At 38.1% G+C, this 24,589-nt stretch overlaps 1 protein-coding gene across 4 annotated transcripts in view; it reads left to right on the forward strand.

The window, feature by feature from the left end:
- The first annotated feature begins 13,740 nt into the window (after nucleotides 1-13,740).
- The window catches only part of LOC126594459 (ankyrin repeat-containing protein BDA1-like), a 152,002-nt gene continuing 141,153 nt past the window's right edge, over nucleotides 13,741-24,589 (forward strand). For 2 of the 4 annotated variants that reach the window (XM_050260790.1, XM_050260789.1), the window contains exon 1: nucleotides 13,757-13,961. In XM_050260790.1, coding sequence (XP_050116747.1) covers nucleotides 13,846-13,961 — 116 coding nt within the window. In that variant the 5' untranslated portion in view covers nucleotides 13,757-13,845. Of the gene's footprint in view, nucleotides 14,491-15,667; nucleotides 16,835-24,589 lie in introns of those variants that run through there. The other 2 variants (XM_050260794.1, XM_050260793.1) reach the window with 2 other exon arrangements.

Below are 24,589 nucleotides of genomic sequence, written 5' to 3' on the forward strand. Positions count from 1 at the left end.
TACCAAGTATCCATTCGTGCAACTTAAACATAATATAGACATTCGAGTAACACAAATTCATGGAAGATAAAATAACACTTTAATAGATTCATTCAAGTCCACTTAATGCTCAGAATTTTAGAACAACTCCCACTAAGTTTTCAGAGTTTATACTTGCAAATAAGTTAATGAGTGTGAAACCCAATTTTCGTTCACTAATTCTCCCACTTGGGCAAACACTCTTTCAAAGATGTACCCAAATAATAAAATAGGCATTAAAACCAATATAAAGTTGTCAAACAGAATTTCAGTAACGAGTCACACTTACTTTAGAATTTATCATAATTAATTTACAAGCTTGATTGCTACAAAAGTTATACTGACCAAACTAGACATACAAATCTTCATAAGCCAAAAATATGGAGCTGTTTTGGGTCAAAATAGTAGTCTAAAGTGACGTCTCAAAAAGACCAACACAATCTGTCAGTAAAAACTGTCTATACGAGCATGAGTTACTAGTAAATTCACCATATTAACATACATGGCAGAAAATTACGAAAATTTGCAGACACATAGTAGACATCTATATGTTGAACATATCCAAAATTCAGATCATTTGGTGACCATTAGACGTGTCATTCACCCGATTTAAATCAAGTCACGTAATCTGCCAGAAACAATTATGTGCATCTATCATGAATTTATGCATCCATAACAAATTCAATTTCATATCATTTCAATTTCGATGTCCAAAGGAAACTTTAGTAGTCAAATTTCATCCTCTAAACCGACATCATAGTTCAAATTAATTGAAAAGATTTACAAGCATAAGATTTAAACAATGCGTACCTTAGCAATCCTTGATTAACCTTCATGGGTCCAATACCTTGCATCAACAAGTCTCATGAAGAGACACAAAATACGTCATGAAGCAACTGATTTCCATGCCTTAAAACCACAACCTATTATGGGGCTCATAGTGGAAATATTTGCAACTGATGGCATGGAACTGTAACACCCCGCCCCTGATTATATTTATTTTGTTTACGGGGAATAATGTTGATGATAGGCCCAAAATAAACTCCTGCTTTATTTAGCAAAGTTTAAATCACGATTCTTTATTTAAATTTCTTAAGTCCTCCTCATTAACTGTAACATATCTTAATCACCAAGGCATGTGCCTAGATTTTCTATCAAATCTAATTTTCTTTTAATAACTCAACTTCTCAACATAAATTAATTCTTGATTGACAAATTATGAGTTACCCGCAAAATCCATAACCCAACTCATTCATCAAGTGCATAAGATAAATGTAGTAAATTAATCTACCACTTTCTCTTTTTAGACAAATTCCAAGTATGATTCATCTCGGTTATTTAAGGCTGCATCTAACACTGTTAGACTGCCTACGTACCCGTTAGCGGGATCAAGCCTTTCGTAGTTCACAAATTCCAAAATTTAAACCAAATCCGAATATATTCATTTAATCCAACATATACCAAAATCGTATTAATATTCAAACCACAGCAATTTGATCTCAAAACATACTTAGAATAACGACATGCGCATAAAACACAATTATCGGCTCCCTGGCCATGCGCCGCCGTACCCGCCGCCGCAGGTGGCGGTCGGCCACCCTGACTCGCCGGAAAATTCAATTATTTCTAAACATTCTCAAAAATTATAGAAATAAAGATCTTAAAGAGTAGAGAAAACTTTATACCTGTGGTCAAGTCCAATTTGGCCTAGAAAGGCTCCAATTTTCCTTGAACCCGCCGAAAACCCTATCAATGGGTGTCTTCGATTCGTCACCTCCGGTGCTCCGCCGTCCCTACCATTGTTTGGGCTTTGTTCCAGACCTCAAGGGGAGTCTAGTGGTGGTGGAGATGAATGTAGTTTGCTTCAGATTTAGTGGATTCGAACACCCACTCGCCGCACCCCACCGTGCTGTTTCTCCCAATTTAAAGTCCAAATCTCTATGTTTTTGGGATGTAATAGGAAGGGGGAGGTCGTGGAGGGGTTTCCAAGTGATTGTTTGATGTAATTCACCGGAAAAATGGGTGAAAACCCATCAGAAATTGTTGAGGGTGCCGATCGGGTCGGGTCGGGTCACCAAAGGCTGGGTCCCGATCTCCCATTTCTCTTTTCCCTCCTTTCTCTCCCTGATTGGTTCGAGACTCTCCCTTATCTCTCCTTTCCTTTCCATCAGTGCCACACATGTGGCACTCCCCCTTTGTTTCAAGATTTTCTAGAATCTTCCCACTTAATGACAATATAATTATTTTACCCTCAACTTTTATTGTTCATAACTTTCTCATTATAACTCTGTTTCACGAAGGCTTGCGCCTACGCGTTCGTGAGATCGAGCTCTATTCAAAAATATAAAGTGTGACCTCAAAAGATCTATGGATTTTAAATAATTAATTTCCAAACTTTAAACCTCGTAATTAGTTTAATTTAAAAACTGATCTCAAATAAACTAATATAATTTCTTGAAAAATAACATAAAATCTCAATAATACAATTACGTGAATTATAATAATTTCTCAATTCTATCTTCATAACTGTAAATCGATTTATTTTCACTTTTCTCCACATATTCATAATTATGAATATATTTCATATATTTCAGTTTTCAGGGTATTACAGGAACTTTATCCCCAATAAACTTCATGAAACTAGGTTAATTTACACCTATAGGCAGAAAATTAACTAGTTTCTAATACTAGATTTTATGTCTCAAGAGTACCTTCATGAAAAACTTCAACACCTATGGGCAGATGAAGCTTTCACTACTCTTATGAAATAAAACTCATACTACGCCATCATAATTAAACTAAAAGAAACAATCCACACCTGCGGGCTGAAGATCATCGCTTTTATTCTAATTAAGATGCAATGTTGATCGAAGTAATAAAAAAACCATAGTCCCAGCATCAACTAAGCCGCTACGGCTTGCTTAGTTGACAAGACATTGATCAACTCTGCCCTGAAACAATACAAAAAGTCACATGGATTAATTAACTGTAAGTGACAAAATTATTATAACCTAATTCGAGCTTCAAGTCTTGCCAAAAAATGGCACTAATTCCTTCATGACTCCCTATGACATTAAATTAATCTCAAGAAACCTGATAGCATACTTGAAAGAGATTAATCACATATAGAACAAGTTTCATTCTACCACAAGAATGTCAATACTTATCATTATGGAGTCAATTACTTAAAAGCTAAATTGCTCAAATATTTTCTTAAGTTAAACATATTCCTTTCCTTTTTATATATTTCTTTCCGTAGTACAAAACTACTAGCATAGCATTAAAATCATGCATTAGCTTTGTAAATACCAAATTAAATAGAAGGAACAACCAAAATTATTTTCTTCCATAGAAAACATCTCCAATATATGCCCTACATTAGCCTTGAAAAGTTTATTTTCTTCTCCCCTTATGGAACATAAAAATTGACTAATCAAAGTACTGTTTAAATTCTTTAGGCATAGGAAAAACCACAAACAATAATACATGTTTGAAAATTCATTCTTCTCCCCTTATGGAACATAAAAATTGACTAATCAAAGTACTGTTTAAATTCTTTAGGCATAGGAAAAACCACAAACAATAATACATGTTTGAAAATTCATTCTTATTAATTAAGCCACATACTTTGAATGGATGACATACCTCATGCCTTCATATGTTCACCACTTCTTTGAAAACATATATAACTACATGACCAACCAAAATTCTCATATAAGAATATATCAAAATACAAATGAGCATTGTCACATAATTACAACGAACCTCATTCATTTGTATGTCCTTGTTCTTGCCACTAAATGCTTTATGTCATTCTCAGTCAATCCATAAGTCGTGCATCAATTTTTATAGTTAACTAGTCATGTATAATTTAAATGACTATGCTGAGATAAGAAGACAAACATGATTGATTAGTCACGCATATTTCGTGTGCTATTAATGGCATAAAAGTTCATTCACATCTCGTGAAAATTAGTAGAAACAAAACTACAATTCACTATAGTCCAAAACCCACAGCAATATTAAAAATATGTTATCTCATACTTGAACCAAATCAGCCATACAAGCAACACTATACATGCCATTTGCTTAACAATATTAAAAATTTGGTTCAAGCAAATTGTTACAATTCATCATATGCCACGGTAATGGAAGAAATTATGTCACCTTACACATCTTTGAAACATATCCATGATGGTATGATGCAATAACAAAAATTGCCAAAATTTATATCGACCTGCTTCAAATATAGACATATATAAACTCAGCATATGCATTCCTGCAACACAACTTTAACATATGTTATCACAATCATAGGCACAACATATCCCAATAGTATTAATAAATTATAGGATATGACTAATTCCGTCTCTTACAATCAGAAAGATGTCACGACACAGTTGGATTTTGCGGGAATAATTTAACACTTCACGAATCCAACACAACCATTCCTTATATAATTTATCATGAAGATCAAAATAAAAGATCATACCAAAATTTCATATACTGATGTATATACGAGCCTCTTCATTGGGCTTGTTCGACTAAGGAATCTCAAGAAATTCTCCAATGCAAGTTTAGAACAAATGTAAATTTGTACATATGCTTACACAACTTGAGAACACATCCACAGTACATGGTAAAACATTCTAATCAAACACTTCTTTACATCCCTCTATCAGAACCGAATACGATAAGAGCTTTAACAATAGCAGGCTTGCCACATTTAAAATCCAAATCTAATTATTGATTAAGCAGTTTGCATTCAGTCTCTAAGTAAATTAATTAGGCCACAGTTGTATTACGACTTGAAGCAATTGACATGAATATTCATGTAGAATAGTTAAAAGTGATATGGCAATCAAACCAACATGTAATCACAGGTTCACGATGCACATGCTCAGATTTTATAAACTTTACGCCCCATATGCAGAAAAGCCAACTTTTACAATAAAATCATTGCATACTTGCAATGGGCTCCAAACCTAACCCACTCTCCTTTAAAATTGAATGACTCAACACTGCATAATTTCTAGGAATAAGCCGCTAGGAATTGTCGCATGCATGCAAAAGCAGTGTTCAAAAAAACGCTCTAGGCGGCGCCTAAGTGCTAGACGGCGGTGCACCGCCCCGATTAACCCAAAATCGTTTACTAAATCGGAAAAGCTATTAGGCGGCGTATGGCGGACGCTGGGTAGTCTAAACGGAAGCTGGGCGGGCTAGAAGGAAGCTGGACGGTTTGGGTGGCCTGGGAAAATACGACTGGTCTACCCGGAAGCAAGCGGACGGTGGCCAATCTGGGTGCTCTGCGCCTCGCTGTCTTCTCTCCCCGAGTCTCACCGTCTCCCTCTTAGTGTGACGATGGTTTACAAGACAAGAGAAAGAGTATAGATCTGCAATTGAAAATGTGGTGATATGGCTGACGGCGGCCATGGTTTTTGCAGTGAGCAGCGTAGGGTTTGATTATGAAAAAGGTGAATCGGTGATTGGGAATCGGGAGGTTGTACAAGCATTTGGTGTATTCTTTTATTCTAATAGGAAATATAGGATAATAAATGATCAGATGGCTTTGGGTTGTTGGTTATGGTCCATTGTGCCCATTATATTCAAAGGTGAAACAAGGAATACAAGGCCCAATCTTACATTTTATTAATGAAAAAGGCCGAAAAAAATTTATAGGCTTAGAAAATGATACAAAAGGTCTAAAATTTTACATATTTTCTTACACATATATTTTTCTTTTTTAAAAAAATAACATATTATTCAATGTATATTCACATAGTATGAAGTAAATTGAATTAATTTTTATGATATATAATAAAATTACTGAAATCCGCCTAGGCGCCCGTCTAGACTCCGCCTAGCCGCCTAGGCGCTAGGCGCCAGCCGGGCGGCGCCCGTCTAGACTCCGCCTAGCCGCCTAGGCGCTAGGCGCCAGCCGGCCGCCCGACTAGCGCCTAGCGTTTTTTAGAACCTTGTGCAAAAGAGATCCAAATTCCGGGGAATATTATAGGCCTATAACTGATTTGGAGCATAAATACAAGTCTAAATCATATCACAAATCAATAGCAAGGTATAATTCTTAATTCTTAATTATTAATATGCCAAAACCTCATAATAGAAAACGTTAAGCACCATGGTAATTCCAATTATACAATTCCATAAAATAATGAACTAACTATTTCAATCTTCCTTTATTATAGTTAATTCAATATCATCATTAAGTGCTTCAATTAGAAAAGCCCACGTTTCGATTTGAAGGGTGGTGGCGGTGGAAGAAAACTTGAAGCAATCATTAAGTGCATATCATATTAATATGCCAAGTATATATACTATGCAGTTTTCAAGCAGGTCCAACATGGTGATGTTGCCGAATGCAATCAGGATTTAAGATCAAAACCGCAGTCCAAAAAGAAAGATATTATATAACCAAACTTCAAACCTAATAGGTTTTAATCATATAACCAATGACTCTGATACCAATTGTTAGTCTTATAAGGTTATACAATTAAAACACAAATGAAGGAGTGACTGACTTGATTCAAATGGAAGCCATGGACACAAAAGGAGCAGCGCACGGCAACACCAAGATCTTCTATAAACCCCTAGCCGAATACAACTACTCTATAAGAAGCATTATGTTGTGTTGTCTAGGGCTTATAGGGACCGGTGTTTATATATAGGCTAAAAGCTAGGGTTTCCATCCATAAAGGAAACCTAAACTTACTTTCTTAGCCTCTAAGTTAAGTATCATAATTATAGTCAATTAAGGATTCTATCAATCCTATTTCTAATATAAGACACATGATATAGGATTAATATCTTTAAGAGATCGAATCACAATCAACATTATTTCTCCAATATTACATTTCTATTACATGTAGTAGACCACTTAAAGGTTGATTTATATCGGATAAATCCAACATTTAATATAAAATCATCCTTATTGTTGAAAAGAATAGTGGGTATACGGAAAAAACAGATCAATAATATCATCCATCCCCCCTCTTTAATTTGCCATCTCCTTGTGTTTTAATTACGGTGTGATATTTTACCTCTGCTTCGGTCCACTCACTATAAAGGTTATCTCTCTAACTTTTACATTTATATAGCACGTTATCAGCACGAGTCTCTAAATATAACCATGTCTCATTTACATTCACTAAACAAAAAGGAAATCATTCTCTCATTTCTCTCCGCCGAACGAAAAAAAAAAAGTTTCCTCTAAGGTTTTTCATGTTCATCTTCTTCCTCTGCCTCAACTGCGCGGTATACCCTCGCGACGAACTATTTGCTCCATGCCTGCTTGTAGTTCTCCAACTAGCGGTTACATACATCTTTGATTACTTGTTTGGTTTGGATATTGATTACTAACCCGGTATTTATTTATGTTGATTTTACTGCAATCCAAGATGGTGCGGTACAATCGCCCATCTTGAACTGCAAATTTCATCTTACTGCGATCCAAGATGGCGCGGTATCATCGCCTATCTTAGACTGCAGATCTACTTTTACTGCAAATTTCAGGTGAAGCGGTATAATCGCCCACCTTGCTCTTCAAATTTACATTTACCTGTTGTTTAATTTCATTGTAATTTTAGGTGATGCGGTATAATCGCCCACCCTGCTCTGCGTATTTCCATTTTCTTGCTACTTGAGTGGTGCGGACTAATCGCCCATTCCATGTTACATTCTTTCAATGAGAATGGTGCGGTACAATCGCCCTTCTCATTCACCCTGAAAATCTCGAGCCACAAGTTTCGAGTGCTTATCATTTTGGCCTGAAGATCAAAATGAAAAATTTGTAAGAACCATAAGTTCTAACATTACATTCCTCCAGTAATACATATTATTGCAAGTTCTTACACATCTCATTTTCTTTCAGAGAAGAAAATGGCGAACTTGGCAAAGCTTGAATATGCTGCCCTGGACATTACCGGGAAGAATTACCTTACCTGGGTACTTGATACCAAGATCCATCTAGAAGTAGGGAATCTTGGAGATACCATCAGGGAAGAAAGCAGCTCATCATCTCAAGATCGGGCGAAGGCCATGCTCTTTATTTGCCGCCATCTTGATGAGGCACTAAAGAGTGAGTACTTAACGGTTGAAGATCCGTTAGCTCTCTGGGAGGCCTTGAGAAGCAGATACAATCACCAGACAACGGTGATTCTTCCAAAAGCTCGCTATGAGTGGTCTCACCTGAGAATTCAGGATTTCAAATCAGTGGCGGAGTACAATTCTGCGTTGTTCAGGATTACCTCTCAGATGAAGCTCTGTGGGGATACCATTACTGAGGAAATGTTGCTGGAAAAGACTTACAGCACATTTCATACCAATAACATGCTCATGCAGCAGCAGTATAGAGCACGAGGCTACACTGAATACAACCAGCTGATATCTGTGCTCCTGGTAGCTGAACAGAACAATGAGCTCCTGATGAAAAACCATAATTCCCGACCTACTGGATCTGCACCATTCTCAGAAGTGAATGCTGCTTCCCTTGAAGTGAATGCTGCTTCCCTTGAAGTGAACGCCACATCCTCTAGTGGTGATTATCATAAACGATGACGTGGCCACAAACGAGGTCGATGGAATATGAAAGGCAAAAACCATGGTGGTCAGCTTCATAACTAGGTTCCGAGGCATAATTCTAGCCCGAGCTTCAAAAATGTGAATCGTCACAAAGGCAAAGCTCACATGACCAATGCTCCCAGGAACTCTGAATGAGTCTGCCATACATGTGGTGGTAATGGGCATTGGGCGCGAACTTGTCGTACCCCAAAACATCTGGTGGAGTTGTATCAAGCTTCCCTCAAGGAGAAGGGTGTCGAGACCAATTTTCTCGACCAGGCTAAACCAATGGATATACCTGATCCAGTGTTTGATTTATCAGGGCAATTTGACGCAACTCACCTAGATGTTTCAGACTTCATTATGGAAAGGGGGAATGAAGTATATCGGTCCGACTAAATCGTTTATGTTTGATGTACTTTTATTATGTTGAACTTGTTGTCTAAAACTAGTTTTTCAGATTCAATAAAAGTGGCATGTAAATTTCCTGTTATAAATTGTTTATTAATTGTGATTCCATTTACTCAGAAAGCATGGATAAAAACTGTGGTTATTCTTAGAACATGAGAAATGGCGGAGATATTTGTCTTGCAGACAGTGCAACCACACATACAATACTTCGTGATCGAAAGTATTTCTCAAGCTTAATGCTTACAAGAGTAGGGGTAACAACAATATCAGGACCTTCAAATGTGATTGAAGGCTCAGGGAAAGCCCAGATTATGTTACCAAATTGAATAATATTGTCTATACAAAATGCATTGTATGCTACTCGATCTACTCGAAATTTGTTGAGTTTCAAAGACATACGTCTAAATGGATACCACATTGAAACAAAAAGTGTAGAAAATGTGGAGTATCTATGCATTACCTCCAATGATACCAGAAGCGTATATTGGAGAAGTTGCGTGGTTTTTCGAGTGGATTATATTATACATACATAAGGACAATTGAATCACATACTGTCATGAACCAGAAGTTCATTTATTCAAAAGTTTACATGCTTTGGCATGACCGTTTGGGTCATCCAAGATCCACCATGATGTGTAGGATCATTACCAACTCTAATGGACATCCATTATTGAGCAGAGACATTGCTATCTCAAATGATAACCCTTGCAAGGCGTGTTCTCAAGGGAAGTTGGTAATAAGACCATCACAACTAAAGGTTGATGCTGAATCCCTATCATTTCTGCAAAGAATTCAAGGGGATATTTGTGAACCTATTCAACCATCTTGTGGACCATTTCGATATTTTATGATTTTGGTTGATGCATCCACTAGATGGTCACATGTTTGTCTCTTGTCTACTCGGAATGTAGCTTTTGCAAGACTTCTTGCTCAGATAACTAAGTTACGAGCACAGTTCCCAGATTATCCCATTAAGTCAATCCGACTTGATAACGCTGGTGAATTTACGTCTCAAACCTTTGATGATTACTGCATGACATTGAGCATTGATGTTGAACACCCTGTTCCTCATGTCCATACTCAAAATGGTTTAGCAGAAGCATTGATCAAGCGGCTTCAGTTAATAGCCCGCACTCTGCTTATGAAAACCAAATTGCCAGTTTCTACATAGGGACATGCCATCCTACATGCTGCATCATTGGTTCGATTGAGACCTATAGCCAACCATCAATACTCCTCAATACAACTCGTGTTTGGACATCAGCCAAACATTTCACATTTACGAGTTTTTGGTTGTGCTGTTTATGTGCCTATTGCACCCCCGCAACGCACTAAAATGGGACCTCAGCGTAGGCTGGGAATTTATGTGGGTTTTGATTCACCATCTATCATTAGATATTTGGACCCTTGACAGGTGATATGTTTACAGCTCGTTTTGCTGATTGTCATTTTGATGAGATAGTTTTCCCATCGTTAGGAGGAGAAAAGACCGTTCCAGAAGAACGGAAAGAACTGACATGGGTTGCTCCCACCTTATCTCATTTTGATCCTCGAAGCATTCAATGTGAAAATGAAGTAAAGAGGATCGTTCATCTTCAAAGCATTGTCAATCAAATGCCAGATGCATTTAATGATACTATGAAAGTGACAAAATCGCATATACCAGCTGCAAATGCACCTGCTAGAATTGATGTCCCTGTTGGACAAAATAAAATGGCAGCGAATGATTCATCTGGTGCACGCCTGAAGCGTGGTAGACCACCAGGTTCAAAAGATTCAGCCCTTCGAAAGAGAAAGATAAGGGCACAACTGAATCCAAATGAAAACATTTAGGAAGAAAGAATGAATGACAAATCCACAATTCATGATTCTGGACTTCCAGAAAAAGAAAATGTTCTCGATGAGACATATGTCCCTGAAGAGACAAAAGTACATGAAAGCAAAGAAATCTCTATAAATTATGCATGTACTAATGAATTGTGGGATCAGAATGAAATAATCATTGATGATATGTTCGCATTCGCAGTAGCCACTGAAATCATATTAAGTGATGATATTGAGCCCCACTCTGTTGATGAGTACAAACAGAGACAAGATTGGCCTAAGTGGAAAGATGCAATCCAGACATAATTAAATTCCTTGGAAAGGCGAAGTGTTTTTGGACCAGTAGTCCAAACCTCGCCTGATGTAAACCCCGTGGGTTACAAATGGGTATTCACAAGGAAACGCAATGAGAAAAACGAGATTGCTAGATACAAAGCACGACTCGTTGCACAAGGTTTTTCACAAAGACCTGGAATTGATTATGAGGAGACATACTCTCCTGTAATGGACACAATTACGTTCCGTTACTTAATAAGTTTAGTGGTTTCAGAAAAGCTTGACATGCGACTTATGGATGTCATCACTGCGTATCTATATGGAGAATTAGATACTGACATATACATGAAAGTCCCAGAATGACTTAAGTTGCCTGAAACAAGTAACAAACCACGAGGTATGCTCTCGATCAAATTAAGGCGATCATTGTATGGGCTGAAACAATCTGGACGAATGTGGTATAATCGTCTCAGTGAGTATTTGATCAAAGAAGGATATATCAACAATGTCATTTGCCCTTGTGTATTCATTAAGAAATCCAACTCTGGATTTGCTATAGTAGCAGTATATGTTGATGATATGAACCTAGTTGGAACTCCTGAAGAGCTCCATAAAACTGCTGAATATCTGAAAAGCGAATTTGAAATGAAAGACCTTGGGAAAACAAAATATTGTCTCGGCCTGCAAATCGAGCATTATGCTAGTGGAATTTTGGTCCACCAATCAGCTTACATTGAAAAAATTCTGAAGCTATTTGGCATGGATAAAGCTTATCCACTCAGCACACTAATGGTCGTTCGTTCTCTGGACATTAAGAAAGATCCATTCCGTCCAAAAGAAGATGATGAAATGGTCCTTGGTCCAGAAGTACCATATCTGAGTGCAGTAGGTGCTTTGTTGTATTTAGCACAATCTACTAGACCAGATATAGCTTTTTCAGTCAACTTGTTAGCCAGGTATAGCTCTGCTCCAACAATCCGTCATTGGAAGGGTGTCAAAGATGTATTGCGATACCTTCGTGGGACAACAGATATGGGTCTCTTTTACTCAAAGAACTCCACAAATGACCAGGTTCTTGTTGGATATGCAGATGCTGGTTTACTCTCTGATCCGCATAAAGCCCGCTCACGAACTGGTATGTGTTCAAGAATGGAGATACAGCAATCTCATGGCGCTCAACAAAGCAAACCTTAGTTGCTACATCTTCAAATCATTCAAAAATACTTGCTTTACATGAAGCAAGTCGTGAATGTTCTTGGTTAAGATCAATGATCCATCATATTCGGAATTCATGTGGTCTAACTTCGAAGACAGATAATCCAACTGTCATTCATGAAGATAATGCAGCCTGTGTTGCCCAAATGAATGAAGGATTCATCAAAGGCAATAAGACTAAACACATATCTCCAAAGTTTTTCAGTGCACATGAGCTTCAGAAGGCTAAAGTTATTGAAGTCAGACAAATCCGTTCTAATGAAAATCTGGCAGACTTGTTCACCAAGTCCCTACCAAAATGCATGTTTCAGAAGTTAGTGCAAAATATCGGATTACGTCGACTTACCAAACAACTAAGTTTGGAGAATGTGGAATCAGGGGGAGATACATCTTAGGGGGAGCATCCATGATACATGCTTGTTGTACTCTTTTTCCTTCGATTAGGATTTTTCCCACTGGGTTTTTCCTATCAAGGTTTTAATGAGGCAACATAAGTATACTGAACACTATATCAACAATCCAGGTAAAGTTGTATTCTTTTTCCTTCGCTTTGGTTTTTTTTCCCACTGGGTTTTTCCAAGCAAGGTTTTAACGAGGCAACTGATGTTGATATGTGGGCATCCAAGGGGGAGTGTTGAAAATAATAATGGGTATTGAATGCCCACGTAGAAACTGAAAACATTGGTAGCAGTTATTCAACATTTGTAGTAGTTTTCAATGACCATGCAAATTGGAAAGTGACTCTGGATGCAGGAGATCATGTTTGTCAAAGGTTACATGCTATAAATTTCCATATGTAATTAATACGGTTGTTTGAGTTGCTCTATAAATAGAGCACTCGAATGCAATCAAAGGATACGGAAAAACAGATCAATAATATCATCCATCCCCCCTCTTTAATTTGCCATCTCCTTGTATTTTAATTACAGTGTGATATTTTACCTCTGCTTCGGTCCACTCACTATAAAGGTTATCTCTCTAACTTTTACATTTATATAACACTTATTTATATTCACAGTGTGATTCAGAGCTAATCTGCTAAGATAAAAACTGGAAATGTTCAGTCTGGTTTTTAAATCTTAGTTGACTTTTTTTATCAACACAATTTTTTACGGTTTATTTTGTTGCAGTTCGATGCGGTTCCACGAGTGCCCACCCTTATCAACACGATTGCTTTGGTACTTCAAAGTGTATTTTTGTCCATACAAATTTCTCCGGCAATATAAAACATTTTGCTACATTAAAAATAAGATTTTGACCACTAACATGCAGGATGGGGACTGGTCTTGGTCGTCGATAATTTGCGAGCTCCACACAAGCTTCAATGGTTAGAATAAGTCTATGGATATACACGAATCACCTTAAAGTAATCTCCTTAGGCAGGGTGTTTATAAAATTGTTTTACGACAGGGTTAGAAGTGCTCTTCTGACAACCAAAAATGAGTTTTGTTCGCTATTATAAATAATTGCTCTCTAAACAATTTTGTAAGTGAAGCAAAGTTCATAAAGAGAGGGAAAAAAAAAACAATGGAGATCACACGACATGATGAAGATGAAGTGTACACGGAGTCACGGATCACACGGCATGGTGAAGACGAAGTGTACAAGGCATCACGGACTGGGGGTGTAGAATACTTAAACAGGTTGATTGAAAATGACCCAGAAATTCTAAGGAGAATATCCCTGCAGGCCGGCGAAACCGGAACGCCCTTGCATGTTTCAGCTTTGCTCGGCCACGCTGAATTTACCAAAGCCCTTTGCACTCACAATCCCAAACTTGCAGAGCAGGTGGATGCCGACAGACGCACACCCCTGCACTTGGCTTCTGCTGAGGGCCACAAGGACACTGTCGAAGCTTTGTTATCTGTGTATGCTGAAGCGTGCTTGCGTTATGATGAAAACGGAAGAATCCCTCTTCACTATGCAGCCATGAGAGGAGAAGTTGAGGTGCTCCAGAAGTTGATTGATAAAAATCCTGAGTCCATTTATGTCAAAGTTGAAAACAAATCGAAAGAAACAGTTTTGCACTTGTGTATTAAACACAACCAGTTAGAGTGCTTGAAACTGTTGGTTGAAAGAGTCGACAGCAATGGTGAGTTCCTCAACTCAAGAGCTGGCTGTGATGGTGGTGTGACCATCCTGCACTTAGCATTGATGCTAAGGCAAATTAAGGTACGTATATATATATATATATATATATTTCCATTTTCTATACTGGATATTCTTAAGTTTTTACTATATTAATTAATATATGTTCACGTGTAAATTTTCTTTTGTTTGTTCCCCTTTATATATAGCTTGTGGGGATAAAGAAGGTTTTTCATCTTAATTTAATATCTAAAATCATAATTCTGTGACATTTTTATACATTCATTAAGATTCCGGCAGAATATCCGTTAATGACATAGCACCTACGAGTGGCACATGTCAAAAATAATTAAAAAAAATTAAAAACTAAGTTATCTGATAAACATTCAGGAGGAATTGCAGAGCAAATTTGAGCCTCTATCTCTCTCCCTTCGACTACGCATGGGGCGGCGGTGGAATGAATCCACTCCTTTTTTTGTGCTGCATATGGGTTCCCTTCCCTGTCCATCTGCATCTCAAAAAATTGCAAGAAGTATTAGCAGAAGAATCGTTGCCGGTCATCGATTCGGCGTCTTCCGCCGTCACCAACTCCGAATCCGAAGACAACCCATCATCGCCATGGCCTAATCCAAAAACCTCAGTTGGCTGGCCGGCCGGCGGAAAGCTTAGTCTTGAATGGGTTAGGGACCTCATGTTCGTTTTTTATAGGCATCTAGAAATCTGGACCCGACCGAATTGCCAGACGTGTTTCCTGTAGACGTTTCGATAGCTTGGTCCTCTGCACATCCAAGATCCTCCACAAAGAAGCCAACGTCGATCAGTTAGGCCTGGAATCTGCCGTGGTGGTCGTTGGAGACCTTCATGGTCAGCTGCACGACCTCCTTTTTATTTTAAATGATCTTCACCTTTTAGGTTTTTAGGTTTGTAGGTTTTCAGTTTTTTTATTTTTTTTATTTTTTATTTAAAAATTTTTTAATATCCATGTGGGCCTATATTGACACGTGGTGTCTATTCATTGTCAACATGGGCGTCATGTCGTTCTAACAGAAAACTTAACGGATCTGTGAAAGAGTCTCATAATTAAGACTTTAATTAAGTACCAAATTGGGAAAAATTATTTTGATGTATCAAATGTTAAAAAACAAGAAAATACATAGTACTAAACTGAGATTAACCCAAATTTATGTGTGCGCTTTCTATTGTTTGTTCCCCTAGGAGCATAATTTCCACCAAATTAATAAACTGTTTATATTATTTACAGACTATACGTTACCTGCTTTCCGTTGATGCTATAAGAGCAGAAGCAATTGGAATGAATGGGATGTCTCTGACCATGTTAGATATCTTAGAGTACAGCAGCATTGCAAGAGAGGACTTTAGCAGAAGCTTAGAAATTCAACAGATTCTGATAGACGCCGAATTAACCAGAAGAGAAAATGATGAAAATGATAAGCCTAACTCAGATGTTGCCGCTGCTGATGTTAAGGGATCAAAGCCAGCAAGGCGGTGGTGGATAAAATTGATGAAATGGGTGAGATATCCGAGTGATTGGTTGGTCGAGACACGTGGCATGCTGATGGTTGTGGCTACGATGATCTCGACCATGACTTTTCAAGCCGTAGTTAACCCACCTGGTGGTGTTTGGCAAAGTGATGATACCAACTCTACCAAAGCTGGTTGCGCTGCAGATAATATATGTATTGCTGGAACTGCAGTGTTAGGCTACGTTTGGGAACACGATTTCGTCACTTTCATAAAATACAATACCACCTCGTTCCTTGCTTCTTTGTGTGTCACACTTTTGCTCATTAGTGGATTTCCTCTCCACAATCGGTTGTGCATGTGGCTCTTATCGATGTCCATGTGCGTCACCCTTACATTCCTGGCACTCACCTACCTCCAAGTGCTGTTCTTGATCATCCCTGGTAACAGCATTTACGATTCATATTTCAGCATTTACAAGAATTGCTTTTATCCTTGGATTGCGTTGCTGGTCATAGTCGGTGTAATTCACACTATTCGGTTTCTTATTTGGGTGGTGAAGAGGTTGCGGCCTCAATACTTCAGGACAAAATCGGGTCTCAGGAACATGATCGCCACTGGCTCCTTTTCATGTAACGATCCAATGCGTTTCCAAGAGATTGATTTACAACCAGTGTGATTACTCCACCGCGGTGTGTGTGCTTGAGAGAATAATTAACTAGGTGAGACACCCTGTATGCATGTAGCAATTAGGGCTGGGATAATGAACTAGGTCAATGACGCTTTCTGATCTCTACTGGGTTGGTAATTCAAGAGTGTCGCTTAGTTATGGTAAATAATCCATCTGCTATGTAAATTAGAAGTGTTTGTTGTCTTTGATGCAGGATGGTAGCTACTTAGAGAAGGAATCTTGTCTAAGGAAATAATATCTCTTAAGGTTTAGAAATTAATATTGTAATTTGATTTTGATTGTATTTCTGATTTGTAGAGATTTTAATTGTCTAGTACACACGCTTGTATATATATTGTGCTATGAATGGAATTATTATTTCTAATTGGTATTAACCTACATTTTTTTCTCTCTCCTTCTCCCATGGCAACGGCTTCCTCTCTCTCTTCCGCTCCATCTCTTCCTTCCGGACCTAATGTGGCTCACTTTTTCAAGCTTACAGTGATCAATTTTCTCAATTGGACGTGTTAGATGCGTCCCTATTGATCATGATCTTTTTTCTCATGTTAATGGCTCACCTCTGGGCCTGACCCCAAACTTCCTGCTGATACTATTAACAATGTATGGGGTATTTGAGTCTTTTCTTATGTATCTATACACATCAGCTAAATGAAGGATATTAGATTACTTAGTCATTAAGTTTGGACAGCTGCTATATAAGGCTGGATAAGGGTGTAATTGTTTAGTTTTTGTTCAGTTAATACAACAACTTCTTTTGCAAGTCACTTTTCTGTCTCGTTCTCTCTTCTTCTCTTTTCTTCTGCGATTTCCATAGTTTCTTGCATTTAAGCTTTTCTGAATGTTTCAATGGCTGAACATGCCATTGTTATGATGGTATCAAGAGCTTAGGTTTGGTGAATATGTGAAGAGGATCCTGACGGGCTCATCAAGCTTTGGAGTTTTTTTTTCCCGCCGAATCTGCGAGGCGGTGGTTTCTGCTTTTGTCGACGGAGTTTTGGTTTCGGTTCGTCGGTGCTGACTCAGGTTATATCCACTTGATTTTGGTGTTTTCTGGTCCATATTTTCTGGCCTTTGTGTTTAATTTCATGGTATGGCTATGGATCTACGATTTGTTGATGTGATACATGTTAGGGCATGAAGCCTATTGTGGTTTGCTTACTTGATGTGTTTTTGAGCACGAAGCTCCTTACAGTTTGGGCACAAAGCCTTGATTTCTTCTAAATTGCTGATTGTTTGGGCACGAAGCCTTGATTCTTTCTGAAATTCTTTTTGCCATTGCTGATTGTTTGGGCACGAAGCCTTGATTCTTTCTGACTTGCTGATTGTTTGGGCACGAAGCCTTGCTTCTTTCTGAATTGCTGATCGGCACGAAGCCTATTGTGATTTGCTCCTGTTTGTTTCCTTTCTTGGTTCTTGTTGACGTCTCGATATGAATACACTCAAAGTGGAAAGTCTTCTTGGTATGTTCACCATTCAGCTGCAAGATGATAATTTTGTCAAGTGGTCTTTTCAATTTCGATCGGTGCTTGAGGGATATGATTTGTTTGATCACTTTGATGGCACATCGGTTTGTCCACCGAAGTTTGTGTTCACTGAAGCTAATGGTATCACTACTGAGATTACAGCAGCTTACAAGGAATGGATTAAACAAGACCGCGCTCTTGTTAGTCTTCTTCTTGCTACATTAGGTGATGAGGCTGTGGAATATGTTGTCGGTTGTAAAACTGCACATGAAGCTTGGATGAATTTGCAGGACAGATATGCTACTGTTTCCAGAGCACGGGTGAATCATCTCAAAACTGAATTGTTGACTATCAAGAAAGGGTCTGATAGTGTTGAAAAATATATGTTGAGGCTTAAGGCTCTTAAAGATCAGCTACTGGCGGCAGGTGAAGTAGTGTCTGAGAATGACCTTATTGTTGTTGCTCTTGCGGGTTTACCGGCTGAGTTTAATATGATTCGTACTGTGATTGTGGCTCGTGAAACTCCTATTTCTTTAAAAGAATTCCGAGCACAATTGTTGGCTGCTGAGAGAACAGCTGATGATTCGCAGTCTACTTTGCATTTTCCTATGTCAGCCATGTATTGTCAAGGAGAATCTTCTAATGCTCATTCCTCACAAGATCAAGGAGCTTCTCAGTACTTCTCTGGTGGCTATGGTTTTGTCACTGAAGCTACTAATTCTTCTCAAAGTACTGCTCACAGACCCACTGGTGGCATAGTTTCTCAGGCTTCTCTGCCTCATTTTCATCAACAAGGAAATGGGAATTTTCAGAATCATAGAGGATATCAGCATAATGGCGGAAACAATGGAAGATTTAACAATAGGTCCAGATACAATGGGAATAATAATGGCAGATTCTCAGGCAATTCCAATGGTTTTCCTGGAGGATCAAACAGTAATGGTTTTTCTGGAGGATCAAAGAGCAATGGTTTTCCTGGAGGATCAAACAGTAATGGTTTTTCTGGTAGTTCTAAAGGAGGTTCAAATTGGCAGAATTGGAATGGAAATAGTGGTTTTAAGCCAACATTGATTCCTGAATGTCAAATATGTCATAAAAGAGGCCACACCGCTACTAATTGCTATTCAAGGTATGATGCCAGCTCAAGCTCTGCTCCTCCAATTCTGGAGTGTCAAATCTGTGGGAAGAAAGGTCATTCTGCTCTCAATTGTTATCATCGAGGAAATTATGCATATCAAGGTGCTCAACCTCCTTCTTCTTTCAATGCTTTCACTGCACAAGCTCATCCAAACCTTCCTTCTTCTTCTCAACAAAATTGGGTGCTCGACACAGGGGCTACACACCATATGACAGCTGATCTGGATCATTTGACACTTATTACTCCTTTTGAAGGCACTGACAGGATCACAGTGGGCAATGGAGAAGGTTTACCTGTAGCCAATACTGGTTCGGGTTCTCTTTTAACTTCTTCCAAACCTTTAACCCTTCAAATGGTTTTACATGTTCCTCAATTAGCAGCTAGTTTATTATCTGTGTATAGACTATGCAAAGATAATCACTGCTATGTTATACTTGATGAATTTGGTTTCTGGGTGCAGGACAAGGCAACAAAGAAAGTTCTACTGAGAGGAAGGAGTAGTAGTAGTGGCTTGTGTTACATTCCTCAGCAGCAGTTTTTCAACTATTCTCAACTAGTAAATAATACACCTCAAGCTCTTATGGGACAACTTGTGAAGACTTCAATTTGGCATCAACGACTTGGGCATCCTACTAATGAAGTTCAGTTGAAAATGTTGAAGGAGTCTCAGATATCTGTCTCTTTAGATAACAGTCCACAGTTATGTTCAGCTTGTATTAGGGGTAAGATGACTAGACAACCATTTCATTCTCACTGTAATAAGTCTAGTGTTCCTTTTGAGAAAGTGCATACTGATGTGGGGACCTTCACCCACTGTATCTCTTGAAGGTTACAGATATTATGTAATCTTTGTAGATGAATGCACATTCTGTGTTTGTTAAGTTTCATGCATTTGTTATAAATCATTTCAAATGCAATATTAAAACACTGCAATCTGATGGCGGAGGAGAGTATATGAGTAGGTTGTTTAAACAATTTCTGGATACAAATGGGATATTACATCTTGTCTCTTGTCCTTATACCCCTCAACAGAATGGGTTGGCAGAACGGAAACACAGGCATATTATTGAGATTACTGTGACATTATTGAGTGCTGCAGGGTTACCTCAACAGTTTTGGTTTCATGCTTGTAGTCATGCAGTGTTTTTGATTAATAGAATGCCTTGCCAAAACTTAGAAATGGTGTCTCCCTATGTTAAATTGTTTGCCCAATCACCATCTCTGAGTTCCTTAAAGATTTTTGGTACTGCAGTCTATCCCTACTTAAGACCTTATAATGTCAATAAGTTACAAGCTCGAAGTGATGAATGTGTGTTTTTGGGATACTCTATTGGATATAAGGGAGTGTTGTGCTATAATCGGAATACACAAAGGTTATTGTTATCAAGGCATGTCATCCATGATGAGAATGTGTTTCCTTTTAAGAAGTCTCATTCTTCTGTCCATATTTCTTCACCGGTTGTTTCCTCACAGCAAGAGTTACCAAGAATGAGATATATTGTGGTTCCTAATTCCTCTACCCCAACAAGAGAAGAAATTGGTGGGAATGATCAATCTGTGGATATGCATTCTATGGCATCTCAATCTTCCAGTCTCTCTTCAAGTCCAGTTCTGCATTCTTCATCAGATATACAAGCTACTACACTACATCCCTCTCCTTCTTCCTCTCAAGTGTTGCATGTCCTTGATCTTGACCAAAATCAGGTATCTTCATCTCCTGTTATACATACTTCTTCTGAGCATAATATGGTTACACGTTTAAAAAGTGGAGTCCTGCAGCGAAAAGACTACTCTGCTTATTATGCTTCTGCCTCAAATACTTCTGTTGATAATGATGTGATGTTTTGTGGATTCACTGCGATTCTTGACATTCATGATTCACTAGAACCTTCTCATTATAAACAAGCTGTTCTTTCTGAGGATTGGAGGAATGCTATGAAGGAAGAATTTGTGTCTTTACAAAAACAAGGTACTTGGGAGCTCGTACCACCTCCGGTTGACAGAAATGTCATAGGGAGCAAATGGGTGTACAAGATCAAGAAGGATCAAGATGGCAAAGTGTCCAGATATAAGGCACGTTTAGTTGCTCAGGGTTATAGTCAGGAACAAGGATTGGACTATGATGAGACTTTTAGTCCGGTAGTAAGACATACAACAGTGAGGCTGGTTTTGTCTCTTGCTGCTATGCAAGGATGGGAATTGCGGCAGTTGGATGTAAAGAACGCTTTTCTTCATGGTGAATTACAAGAAGAAGTTTTTATGAAACAACCTCAGGGTTTTCAAGATCCTCAGCATCCTAATCATGTGTGCAAGCTTCTCAAGTCCTTATATGGTCTTAAACAGGCTCCAAGGGCATGGAATGCCAAGTTTACAAGTTATTTACCTTCTTTAGACTTTCAGTCATCTCATTCAGATCCTAGTTTGTTTGTGAAAGTGTGTGGGAATGATGTAGTGATCTTGTTGTTATATGTGGATGATATCATCATCACAGGTTCTTCATCTTTCCTTATTCAACAAGTGATTGCTGAATTGAGTAGTGCTTTTGATATGAAGGACATGGGCAAGCTTACTTATTTTTTGGGACTTCAAATCACGTACAAAGATAATGGTGATATATTCATTAATCAATCCAAGTATGTGACTGATCTACTCCATAAGGCCGGCATGATAAATTGCAGACCTTGTTCCACTCCAAGTAAACCTCATACTCAATTGCTCAAAGATGAAGGAGAACCATTAGCTGATCCTACAGTTTACAGAAGTTTAGTTGGTGCATTGCAATATCTCACCTTTACACGGCCTGATATTGCATATGCGGTCAACTATGCTTGCCAATTCATGACAACTCCAACTGAAGCTCATTTCTGTCTCGTTAAAAGAATCCTCCGGTATTTGAAGGGTACATGGCAATGTGGATTAACTTACTCTGCTCAAGCCAATATGGATTTATTGGCTTATAGTGATGCTGATTGGGCAGCAGATATAAATACAAGGAGGTCGACTACTGGTTACATTGTTTTTCTGGGCTCAAATCCTGTGTCCTGGCAGTCTAAGAAACAAGGCAGTGTTTCTCGAAGCTCAACGGAGGCTGAATATAAAGCCTTAGCTAATGCAGCAGCGGATGTGGCTTGGATCCGATTAGTTCTTAAGGATCTCCATATGTTTCTTCCTTCAGTACCATTGGTCCATTGTGATAATCTGTCTACATTGGCATTGTGTTCTAATCCAGTTTTTCATACTAGGATTAAACACTTAGATACTGATTTTCATTTTGTTCGTGAACGGGTGCAAAAAAGGTGATCTGCAGGTACAGTATATTCCCACTGAGGCTCAGATTGCAGATGTCTTAACTAAAGGATTACATAGTCCTCTGTTTGTTCATCATTGTTCCAATCTCCGACTGGGATATCCCAGCTGAGATTGAGGGGGAGTATTAACAATGTATGGGGTATTTGAGTCTTTTCTTATGTATCTATACACATCAGCTAAATGAAGGATATTAGATTACTTAGTCATTAAGTTTGGACAGCTGCTATATAAGGCTGGATAAGGGTGTAATTGTTTAGTTTTTGTTCAGTTAATACAACAACTTCTTTTGCAAGTCACTTTTCTGTCTCGTTCTCTCTTCTTCTCTTTTCTTCTGCGATTTCCATAGTTTCTTGCATTTAAGCTTTTCTGAATGTTTCAATGGCTGAACATGCCATTGTTATGAGATACAGTATGAGAGAGGGACAAGCAGTCACTAACCAACTTTAAAACATCCCATAATTTCGCACTCATCAAGATCTTATTATTTTTCACTTTCTTGATGTTTTGCTTTTGGCTTCCGAAGATCACATGGGAAAGTGATGGTCCCGTCTATCTGTACATTCCTCTCTGCAATTATGACGGTTGGAGACCTGGTGCCATCACACTCTACTGAGGGTGAGAGACTCGCATGAAATGAGTATCAATGTCTCGAATTAATCACGTAATAGTTCTTCATTACTAATCTAAACGATTTAGTTTAAAGAATCCCACAAGGCAATAAAGAATCTCACAAGGTAATGTAGCAATACATTGAAATTCTGTTCTTTGGGTCACTTGATAACCAAGAAATTATGGTCATCCATCCTTGAATTTGATATTAAGGGTTGATACTAAAACATTAAACGTACGCTCATTTATTATCCACCATGAATAACCCAAAGGTAAGTAACCATACATTCTTTTTAGTCACTTGATGACTTATTGAACATTTCTACAATGAGTGATGAAGTCTACAATACATGTAAGTCTACCTCTACTCAAAAAATAATTTATATATGTTCTACAAAATATAATCTTCTTAGTATTTTTCTTCTTAATTACATCTAGAAGAATCTTCACGCTATGGAGTTAGGTAGAGGGCAACCAAAATGGAACCCACCAACTTGTTTTTATTTGATGACTTTTATCTACTAAAAAAGCCACATTCAACTGCAAATCTCATGACTCGCTTAACATGTAAAGTGGCCTTCATGAACTCATAAATCATCACAAATTTTGAGAGAAAATGAACTTCATGATTGGCAATTGATGAATATATAGTAGAAAACATCTTCAACTTTCCTCAAATAAAAGATTGTTAAAGAGAAAAAAATAAGACAAAATAAATGGTGTCAAATTAGGGTCTTCGATTTAACATTGTTTGTGAGACATATAGGAAGCATATTAAAGTGTTTTTGCAGAGGGATTAAGGGAGGTGAGGAGAGATAAGTGTGCATGAACAGAGAGGTAAAGAATGGCTGGTACAACTTCAACTGCCAGGCTCAAGGGTTCCTTTGAGTAGTTTTAGAGCAACTTCACCATTGCTTATTGCTTTGATAATAGGCAACTCAATTCACTTTCTTCCCTCCCCAAAACACTCCATCCCATTTGGGCAATTGAGCTCAAGGCGAGCCCAATTGAGAAGTCAGATAATAATTGCCTAGCCTAGCACCCTGCTTATATGACGCAAGGCTGACATCATCATGACGTCAACCACAATTTAAATTATTAAAAAAATTATCGAAATTATTAAAAAACTAATTAAAAATTCCTACAAATATCTAATTGTTGTAAGCCTATTTGACTGAATTGTATTTAGGACAGAGAGGGAGAGGGTCGGCGGCAAGAGAGAGATGTGATTCTGAGGTGTGTGTTGTATCACCCCATTGTGCCTTTGTTTATACTAGTAGGATAGGTTAAATCCTTACCCTTATATGATTACAACTCTAATAGGATATTAACTACTAAAGGGAATAATCAAGATATCCCTAGATACACTAGGATTTATACAATCACATTCATAATCTAATAGGACTGCAACATTTCCCCTTGACTATGTAAATACTTAAACAAAACTTCGCATAAGGTATTCAATAGATGAGCTAGAACAGTTGATGAAGT

Source organism: Malus sylvestris, chromosome 12 (assembly GCF_916048215.2).
Source record: "Malus sylvestris chromosome 12, drMalSylv7.2, whole genome shotgun sequence".
Lineage (NCBI taxonomy): Eukaryota > Viridiplantae > Streptophyta > Magnoliopsida > Rosales > Rosaceae > Malus > Malus sylvestris.